This window comes from Carassius carassius, chromosome 42 (genome assembly GCF_963082965.1).
Source record: "Carassius carassius chromosome 42, fCarCar2.1, whole genome shotgun sequence".
In the NCBI taxonomy this organism is placed as follows: domain Eukaryota; kingdom Metazoa; phylum Chordata; class Actinopteri; order Cypriniformes; family Cyprinidae; genus Carassius; species Carassius carassius.
Window position 1 is genome coordinate 27161662 of NC_081796.1, and position 11289 is coordinate 27172950.

An 11289-nucleotide genomic window follows, 5' to 3' on the forward strand; every position below is an offset into this window, starting at 1 on the left:
ATTGCTTTTTCAAAAAAGTAACAGCAGTTACGATGTTTTCCCATTTGTCATAGATCTAGACTTAACATAACATTACTTTCAATAAAAATTACTAAGTAACATAATTAGTTTTTTTTTAGGGAGTAACACAATATTGTAATGCATTACTTTTAAAAGTAACTTTCCCCAACTCTGCAAATGTAGCTACTTGTTTCAGAACATTAAAAAAAGTAACGTTTCCTTAACGTTTGCCAAATGCTAAAATGGAACTTTCCCCTAACGTTTGTATAACCAAGAGTCTAAAGTTTCTAAAACATTTTTTAAACTGGACATTTTTATTAATTCAGAAGTGATGTTTTCTTATTTTAGTAAACAAATGATGCGAATAGAACGTTCAAAGTTATTCTAAAAACACTGCACAAGAAAGTCATTTATACATCGGTTTGTTTTTTTACGTTTACATTTTACTAGTTTCAGAACGTTCAAAAGTAACATTCCCATAATGTTTCCAAAACGATAACATAGAATGTTCCCTTAACGTTCATAAAACAAAATTCTAAATTAAAAAAATAAATAAATCTAAAACGGTTTAGAATGTTCTGAGAATATTTCGAAATAATTGTTTCGTGACTTAATGAGCAAACATTCTTCCAGTAACAAATACAACATTATCTGGTCTCTAATAATAATAATAATAACAATAATAATAATAATAATGTTCTTAAAAAGTCAGCACAAGAACATTTATACATCGTTCATGGAGTGTTTTTTTTCCCCTGAAATGTTTTAATTGGATGTTTGTTTGTTTCAGAACGTTCCTCTAACGTTCGTATAACCAAGATAAAATGTTTAAATAACCTTTTTTTAATAAATGGGACATTTTGAACGTCCAGAGAGCATCTTAATGAGCAAAAATTCAAGTAACGTGAATGCAACATTATCTGGTCTCTAATAATAATGATGTTCTCAAAACGTTAGCACAAAAACTTTTTTCCTGAAACATTTTGGTACATCTAACCTTTTTTAAAATGTTAATACTCGTTTCAGAACGTTCAGAGGACAAATGATAAAATGCAATGCTCCTGCAACATTTGCATGAATACGAAAAAAACTTTTCTAAATCTAAAAAAAAGACTTTTGAACGTTAAGAAATACCTACACGTTCTTAAAACATTTTTTGCTAGCTATGAAGTAGCTCCAATTTAACATATATTTATGTTTGAGGTCTTTCGGGTTTTATCTCCTGCCCTCTCATTCTCACTCCAGGATGGGCTAAACTCAAACAACTGTATAATGCACAATTAAATATTTACACGTATTTGTCATTCAGCTGTTGTTGGGCTCATTTAACGGTTTTCTTTAGTATAGAATTCCCTTCATCGCTCTTCCAAAGCCTTGGAGCCGCCGTAAGCAGCCAATTCAAGGTTAAAAAGACACCCAGCGCTGCGAGAGTTCCTCCAGAAGGAGCTTCAATAAGAAATACTAATGCTGCAGTTTTATTTCAGTTCAATATTAATTTTACAAATTACATACATACATACTTTGCATAATGTTTATTAATGATCCGGCTCCCTTTGGTGAATACCTTTCTCCACAGTGAATGCTTGCATCAGCAGCATCTGTGCTTCACTGTTCTTGCGCTCCGCAGATGCTACAGAGACACTACAGCTCGACTGCAAACTTCTAGATAGCCGGCTGCTTCCAAATAAAATCCACAAAGATAGATTCAGGCAAGAGAAACATTAAAGATATGCTTCTGTGCAATGCAAACTCTTCGATCACAATGCACTGTTGCACTCAACATCTGCATCCGCCGTGCATTTGAGTTTCAACATGTTAACATCAAGCTCTTCTGGAGTCTCCAGTGCATTTCCATGAATCCAAAATTCATATGCATGATTTTATTGTGTGCAATTCAATGCATGCTTCATTTCTTAATTCTTTGAGCTCGTGATGTTTCATCAAACTGGGTCTTCTTTCTGGTGATGCATGCAGGACATCTCCAAACTTACACTCACCTGAAGACATTTATGACTGTTTTAAACATCCAGTCAACAACTGATGCACTTACAACCATGCAATTGCATTGATTTGGATATAACATCAAATCCTGGACTGAAACTAAGGACTGCACTGGTGGCTTCTATCAGACAACATGCACATAACCACAAACAAGCATTTACGGTTAAAAATAGCCGTTTCGTTCTTGTATTTATCTTGTGGAAAACTAATTAAGGATGCAATGGGAGGAGGGCAATGTGAAGGCTGTGAGCTGAATACACAGTCTCCAGCCTGATTTTCCTCGTGCGTTTCACTGAGACGTTATTCATGCAGCGGCACGGGACTGTGCCATTATTAAAATGGAAAAGGCCTCCATTTTGGCTCTAAGTGATTTGGTATTTCCTGCGTTTCAGGCCAGGACAGGTTCAATGTCAGCACTCAATGATTGGATTATTAATGCAATTAAATCTGCACTCTTACACCGGACTGCCCCTGGACTCGAGAGCAGCAGTTATGTGGAGTGTGAAATTACTGTTGTTGTGCATGTCAATAACATGAGCGAAGAGAGGAGGAACATAAAACAGCCAGCTTGGTTTACCTTGAACCAGACGGAGCGCTTATGATAGAAACTGCATGAAATACAGAAACAGACATGCTACAAGATCCATTTTGGTTTCCTTAGAGAAGCTATAAAATACCAATGATCTTCTTAGTGTGGAAAACATGTTCATAATATAAAGAACCTTTTGTCCAAAGCAAAGATCCAATGCATGTTAAAGGTTCTTCAGGGAATCTTTATTTTTAAGAGTCTAAGAATTTACTTCTTCAATTAAGACGATATAAACTCATGGCAAATTAGCAATTAAGGCATTGTTTTAGCAAACTCTCATTTAAATCTGGCCTTCTACACCAGAAATGGCTGAAGCTGGACTGGGATGATCTTTAATTTGGCACACTTTTGATTTTGATTTATTATGAGAGCATGGAACAAAATATGGGGGAAAAAAACATCCATTTCCAATTTATATTTTTGTTTTCGAAATGTTTGTTTTATTTTTGCATTGAAATGTAAACTATAACATGAGAAAATTTTATTAAAAATAAATTACAAAAATGTTTAATTAAAAGAAATAAATGTAAAACATTTTAATATAGTATAGTGGGATATAATGTAACATTTACTTTTGCATGTTTGAATGTTCACCCTTTGTCTCTACAAGATGCAATCAGTAATCGATATCCTGTTTCACACACAAATACATCACTATAAAGCTTCAAATGAATTCAGGAACAAAAGCAGGAAACAGAAGCACAAACATCCAGCGCTCGATGAATGCCAGGTTCACAATAAACACATGGGAGAAATAATTAGAGTGTCATTAAAAAACTATTTGGCACGACACGGTCCTTGCGTGCAGCTCAAATATTTACGCCTCCTCTATTAAGTGTCAACACAAATAAATCTCTGGGATCAGCGCCGGCGTCGAAGCTTGGGAAACTTCTGCTCCCCTGCGCAGCTTTCATCTCTCGCCTCGATGCTGAAGAGGGACAACTTCCTGTCTGAAAAAAACTAGGGCCTACCCTTCAAGAAACAATAGCCTGATTATAATTAGGTCAGAAAAACTTGGAAAAGTGCTGCAGTGATGTTAAACTAGGCCCGGCGAACGGTTAATGAGTCAAACGAGGGCCGTTAAAGCTCTGCAGACGCAGATTCGCTTGTGTTCAGACGAACGTTCACCTGCTCGGAGCGAGACAGAGTATCAAAGAACCTCGCTACGAAAAAGCCTTTGAAATCGGGACAGCGAGGCCCATTGTGGATTAATTAGCGGTGTTTTGAGCTTGATACCATCACCTACAAAGAGGCTTAACTCCACTGAACAGCGGCCCTCGTATTATTAGCGTTTAATCACCTAGAGCTTTTTTATTTCTGCTCGTTCGTGAAGCGCGATGGAAGACCACCTGTCCACCTTGTGTTAGCCCTGTGTTAGTGGAGGCGGCTGATTCATTCACTTTTATGCTCATTTGTAGCCCACCCGAGGACGAGGGAGTTTCAATAGTACAGCGCTGTTTACTCAGCAACTTACACACTCATGAACAATCCTACACACACTCACACACACACACACACACTCACACACACACACAATCTACCGACACATAGGTGCAGACTGTAACTTGAAACTGTGGCAAATGCAACTAAATTTAAAGATTTGCTTGTTTTTTCAGGTTTGGAGAAATGTGGCATTGCATCAGTGTCTCATCAATGGATGCTCTGCAGTGAATGGGTGCCGTCAGAATGAGAGTCTGATAAAAACATCACAATAATCCACAGCACTCCAGTCCATCAGTGAACATCTGGAGAAGACAAAAGATGAAACACATCCAGCATTAAGATGATTTTAACTCAAATAATCCATAATAACACTTCCTCCAGTGAAAAATAATGCTTTCTTCACTTACTCAATAAAACTCAACATGAAGTCAACATTTTGTCAAATAAATGGTCCTAAATATTTGCTAGATGACATTATTAATGTTGTAAATGCATCACGGTCTTTGAATCGGTTTATGTTCTTGTCACAGCCCATGATGTCTGATTCATTCAAGAAGAACAGAGTAATGCATCAATTGAAGATGATAATGTTGATCTCCAACAGCAGCGATAGGTCAGATGTGAGCGTAGATGACTGTGCATCTATATCCAGCAACTCTGTGACTTGCCAACTAATACAAAAGGTCATTTGGCTCCTAAACGATTCATGTTAGAGGTCGATGGCTTTCTAGTCATGTTTTAGTCTGTGTGTGTGTGTGTGTGTGTGTGTGTGTGTGTGTGTGTTTTGCTGGAATGCGGTCACAGGAAGACACAATCGTTTGCAGAGCTCAGACACAACAAACACTGAAGGCCGGACTGGAATTCTGCACGAGGGCGTAGAAATGCTTTTGGCAGACGATGGCTAGCTATCGCAACATTGGCCCTCAAAATCAGATGCCCTCCTTCAGTTAAAACACAGATCTAGTTTCAAACTCCTGAGTCTTGGAAACAATCCATGAACATGATTTAAAGAAAAACTAATTAAAGGAAACGGTGCTCGGGAAGACGAACGAGCTCAGAAAACACACAGGTGATGCTTGTCACGATGCATGTCCAACGAGAACAATGTGAATCAAACACAATGTGCTGCATGTGACTGAATCCACGGAAGAGGCTCAGGATATCCTCCGCGTCACCAGTCCAAATAATCTCCATAATGCTCATCCTGCTCAGGAGATGACGGTCAATGCATCTGAACCGAAAACTGACAATGCGTTCTTTCTCCAACAGAAGCTTGAGCAATGCAGTTCATCAGATTTAAACCGGTTTGAGACGAGAATGAGAATATAATAGCAGCTCTGTACATGAAATATTTCAAACTCACTCATGCTAACAAGCAAAAATCACTCATATGATTCCATCTTGGCATTCCAATATTTGTGTGATACAAGGATATCTTTATCATGCATCTTTATTTGTATTTAAAGCACTTGTGTAAACAATTAAATATTTTATATGCAATCAGAACTAAAGAGTAATAATAATAATAATAATAAAAATATGTTAAAATCAACTAAATAATTCCTGGTTTATAAGAGTTGGACGCCTAAAACAAGTGTCACACAAGCATCTCATAGATGGGATTTCTGTGGAGTTAATCTCACATCATGTGTGAACACTGCTGCCCCCATCAGGACACAAAACACTGAATAAAACTACAAAACATCTGCAAAAACCATTCAGCGTACTGAGATTGAAGCTGTATCAGGTTAAACAATGACATTATTCTTTAAACATGCATCAAAGTATTGCTTCATTTCATGCAAAGGCATCAAAAAGTCACAGTTTGTATCGTTCATCTACAAAAACCGACTCGTTTCAACACTGAAGTCATTGATTAATACAAATGAAAGCCATGTAATGCTGCTCAAAGACTGTCATGGTTTTCATTAAACACAGATGGCTCTCATTTACTCCAAGCACTTTAGGAAAGAAAGAAAGGAAGAAACAACTTCATAAAGACGCAGTGAAACTCTTCCTCATCGAGCATCTGCCTCTGTTCGACTGCTTTGCATTCAAAGTAAGATTATAGAATAACTACAGATAAAAATAGCTCAAAGGCATGCCTTTCTTTCTCTGTTTGAGTCGGTTATCTCGTTAAACACGGTGACTGACGGAGCGCAGAAACTAACGGCTCGCTTCTGGTAAGAAGACAAAATATTATGGTAATACCATGGTACGCATTTATACGTCAAAAGAAGAATCCCATTCAGTGACGTCCAAAAACGTCTTTAAACACGAGGAACATTTAAGAAAAAAAACGCATTAAAAAATAAAATGTATAAGGGATGAGAACATAATCAAAGACCTATTAACGTTACTGGAAAAAAAAGTTTATTAATTGAAAGAACGTTACATGTTAGCTGGGATTGCTTACTATAGCTATTTACAAAATAATAATAATAATAATAATAATAATAATAATAAAAGAACAACATATCCATGTTACAATGGCCTCTGTGGCACTTTTTATTAGCGGAGAAAATGAGGGAAACCCAAGCGCAACACAATAATCAAAGAATGTTCGACGGTTATTTATCAAAAGACGAGAGAAGCTCGTTTTCCTCGGCAGAAGGCGAATGGTTCTCATCTGTCGGGAGATTTGGGAAAGTTTGGGCTGTGGCGTCTGAGAGAAATGTTACAGACTCACAGACATCAAACGCGCCGCCGCCGCTCATCTGCGCGAGAGAAGTTACTTTGTACAGTCTGGAGTTACTGTAAGCGAACGCGTTTGGAAAGAAACATCCGATGGTCTTACCTTGGGATTTGTGAACCGCTCCGGCTGAGATCCCGAAAATAACGGAGGAGAAGAGAAAAGCCGCTAAAAGTCTCAGATCCATCGCGGGAGTCTCTCGCAAACGCCACCCCGCGCTCCTCTCGCGCCGATCCGTGATTACTCCCGTTCGTCTGAGCAGCGACGCGCCCGGAGACGTTACACCCCCGTCAGCGTCTTCGAACTAGTTAAACTGTGTCCGTTCGTTCGTTACCGACTTTAGTACCGCCGGGGTGGGGGGGGGGGGGGGTGACGTCACCGCGACACAAGCGAAGGGGCGTTTTGTGCTCGCGTTCCGTCGGAGGCGTTCTCAGGTTCTTCTAGTGGAGAGACTTTCTAAAACCAGTTGCGCTGGAGCGAGCGGATCGAGCCGAGCTGAGCCGAACTGAGCCGAAGTTTAGTTCGTCGAGAACTGAGAGGGTGTGATGCGCAGCGTTACAAATCAATGTTGATATTACCCCCAAAAAACGAGTCTGCTGTGATTGTGCGCGCATCAGATCTGAGACACAGTGTGTGTGTGTGTGTGTGTGTGTGTGTGTGTGTGTGACGGCAGGAAAGTTTACAGTGTGGGGTCCACAAGGGAGCGCCAAAGGGTTCGTCAGAATTTACTTAGAAAATACATAAAATAAAATATATATGAAAAAAATGTTTATATAAATGAATAGTTTAAATTAAAATAAGTAAATAAAGACAGTATGACAGTATCACATTGAGAGAAAAAAATGTAATGATGTAACTAAAAAAACAAAAAATAATTTAGACATTTATAATAACATTTTTCACTATACATTCTTAAAAATAGAGTTGAAAAAGGCTCTTCAGATTATTAAATGTTTATACTATTCTTATTCTTCTTCACACTATTAAAAAATGGTTCTTTTAAGAACTGATAATTGGAAGGGAACCAAAAATTGCTCTTCTGTGGCACCTAATCACCTCCTGAACGCTTTATTTGATTTAATCTGGGTCTTTATAAGAAACTATATAGAGCAAATATCAGGATCAGGGTGCTTTGTGTGAGGAAGATCATATTTGTGACCCAAAAGCTCTGCTTTAAAACAAGACAGTTTGTCATTTGTTTTAATTGTTTATTGTTTTTTATGTTTGGTTTTAGTGTAAGTGTAAGGTTGTAGTGGTTTTGTCTCAAAATGTGAGAATAGTAACAAAGTTAAATCAATAAAAAAGGCATTGTCTACAAAGCATCTATTTAAATGAGTTCCAGGCTGTTCTGCCTGATAGAAGATATAATCCATTAAAGTATAATATTACAACATATAAAACAAGTGACAACTTGCCCCGCCCTGATGTCTATCCAGAATACTCCAGAGAAGCCCTCGAGTCCCGTCTGAATGTAGATGTCAGTGTGCTTTCATTGTGTTACACAAATAGTGGTCACACAACTCGGACATTTGACTGGATATGATGCGAACCTTTGGACAACTAGCCCCGGTGTGCTGTTTGTAGTCTCAGCTGCTGTGTTTGCACCTCTGACCTCTGACCCCTGACCCCTGACCCCGCTGCTCAGTGCTGTCCTATCTTCACACACAAATGATGGAATCATCTCTATTCTTATTTTTAGACGAATGACGGTCAAATATTCTTTATTTTGACATTGTTATTGTTTGCAGTTTTGTACATAAATATATAATGTACTCAGAAATTAATTAAGTCTTTTAATGTTTTTATAAAATAGTAAAAAAAAAAAAAAAAAGTATTTCCCAAACAAATATTTATTTGTAATTTTTATGACATGAAAAAAACAACAGCAATAGAAAAACAAACTTAATCTTAAAGAAATAGACAAAAGGATGGCAATAATAAAATATATAAAAAAACAAAATTAATTTTTTTTTATTAATTATTTAAAAGACATAATTAATATAAAATCATTTGGTTGTGTGAAATAAAATAAATGTTAACTCAAACAAAATAAAAAAAATAAAAATAAACTCTCATTTTCATTTAGATTATCTTGAAGCACTAAAATAACTAAAACTTAACAATTAATAAAAAACTATATAGACATAAAAAAAATGACAAAAAACTAAGAAATTACTAAAAACTAATTTTAAAAAATGTAAAAGGTTTAAAAAACGTAAACACAAATTATTATTTTTTTATTTAAAATTTTAATTTAAAATATACATATATGTATATATATATATATATACAGTACAGACCAAAAGTTTGGAAACATTACTATTTTTAATGTTTTTGAAAGAAGTTTCTTCTGCTCATCAAGCCTGCATTTATTTGATCAAAAATACAGAAAAAAACAACATGTAATATTGTGATATATTATTATGTTTTAAAATAATTGTTTTTAAATGTATTATACCTTAAATGATCATTTATTTCTGTGATGCAAAGCTGAATTTTTAGGATCATTATCACATGATCCTTCAGAAATCATTCTAATATGATGATTCATTATCAAAGTTGGAAACAGTTCTGCTGCTTCATATTTGTTCAGAACATGTGATACTTTTTTAGGATACTTTGATGAATAAAAGTAAAAAAAAAGAAGCTATGTTTTTAAAATATAAATATTTTGTAATAACAATATACACTACTGGTCAGTCATTTGGGGTCAGTAATTTTTTTTCTTTCTTTTTTTTTAATAAAATCAATACTTTTATTCAGCAAGGATGTGTTAAATTGATAAAAAGTGATAGTAAAGAAAATATATTATTAGATTATTAGTTGTTTTTTTGTTTTTTTTTTAAATGCAGATCTTTTTAACCTTTTATTGATCAAATATATGAGACAGCAGAACTGTTTCCAACACTCATAATAAATCAGAATATTAGAATGATTTCTAAATGATCATGTGATCGACTGATGTTACATGTGACACTGAAGCTGGAGGAATGATGCTGAAAAATCAGCTTTGCATCACAGTAATAAATTATTTTTTAAAGTATATTCAAATAGAAAACTATTATTTTAAGTTGTAATAATATTTCACAATATTACTGTTTTTTCTGTATTTTTGATCAAATAAATGCAGGCTTGATGAGCAGAAGAAACTTCTTTCAAAAACATTAAAAATAGTAATGTTTCCAAACTTTTGGTCTGTACTGTATATGTGTGTGTGTGTGTGTGTGTGTGTGTGTGTGTGTATCTGGATACTGAAATAACACTGATTGAGATGCAGATTGAGATTCCAGAGAATGATGTTCTTTACTAATATTCTAACATGAACAATAGTCATAATAAAGGTGGATCTCTTGTGTGTTTGTATAGGAAGCATTTCTCTCATAAGCAGCTGCTGACCGCAACACTCTCACTTTCTCCGGATGAGACCCCTACACACTTGTGCAGATTACAGACACTTCTGCTCTGGATTAGTTTAATTAGATTAATTAGATTCACAGACAGAGACATTCATCACTTCTGCTGCATCCATCAAGTAGTCTTCCGATGCTCTTTCAGCAGCACGTCAGGGTTTTCTTGTCCATATCCTCACTATAATCTCATGTTACTTGAATATGTTTGAGTATGAGAGACTGTATGTTCATCCTCCCTGTATGTAGATGCAGTCAGATATATCGTGATGTTTGATAGATAACCTCACAGCGGCACAGACACACTTAAACACACTTAAACACACTCCACAGCAAATGCACTGGCCTCCAGGGAAATACAAGGAAATGTTAGAGAAACTGATAAACATCCAAATGGCTCTGATTACAACATCAGCGTGTCTCCACACGAACAAAGAGTACAGATATATACAGTGAACTGACAAAAAATGAATTGGTGTGGAAACAGTTTTCACTCAGAAATTGTTGATATATCTCAATTAAACATCAGATGAAACATGAAATTATGTTGCAAAAATGTAGAAATACTGAAACAATGTTTTTTTGTCAAACATACCCCAGTGATCAGTGTTTTATTTACAACTTTATTTACAACTTAAAAAAAAAACATCTGTGAAAAATGTGAAAGCATTAGGGTAATAAATGTTAACAATTTTGTTGTTTACGTCATTTTTATTAGTTTTCATTTCGTATTAAATTAAACGAAAATTAAAAATAAAACATTGGAAATAAAACAAAATAAGCTTATTTTTTATTATACACTTTATATAATAAATTTATATGTATACTTATATATTACATTATATTTAAATTGTAATTTATTTCAGATAATGTTTATTTTGTTTCAGCTGAGAAAGCAAGAAAAAAAAATTATTACAAAGAAATTTTGAAGTAGAAAGATTGAAATATTTTTTTCCAGTAAAAAATAACTGCCAGGACATTTTCTCTTAACTTTCATGACATTTTATTTAACCCTAAAACAACAAAACACAATGCATAATCCCTCATATTAAAACAGTAAATAGATGCATATACTGAGGTTCTTGAGCTGTGTGTTTGATTTCAACAGGCTCTTTGAGATGTCTTTTTCAGCACATTGTGGAAATACAGCAGGAAAC

At 35.3% G+C, this 11289-nt stretch overlaps 1 protein-coding gene across 11 annotated transcripts in view; it reads right to left on the reverse strand.

The window, feature by feature from the left end:
- Window positions 1-7100, reverse strand: part of LOC132124467 (receptor-type tyrosine-protein phosphatase mu-like) — a 217330-nt gene extending 210230 nt beyond the window's left edge. For 4 of the 11 annotated variants that reach the window (XM_059535476.1, XM_059535475.1, XM_059535473.1 and 1 more), the window contains exon 1: window positions 6831-7098. In XM_059535476.1, coding sequence (XP_059391459.1) covers window positions 6831-6912 — 82 coding nt within the window. In that variant the 5' untranslated portion in view covers window positions 6913-7098. Of the gene's footprint in view, window positions 1-6830 lie in introns of all 11 variants that reach the window. The other 7 variants (XM_059535480.1, XM_059535479.1, XM_059535481.1 and 4 more) reach the window with 4 other exon arrangements.
- Between the last annotated feature and the right edge of the window lie 4189 nt (window positions 7101-11289).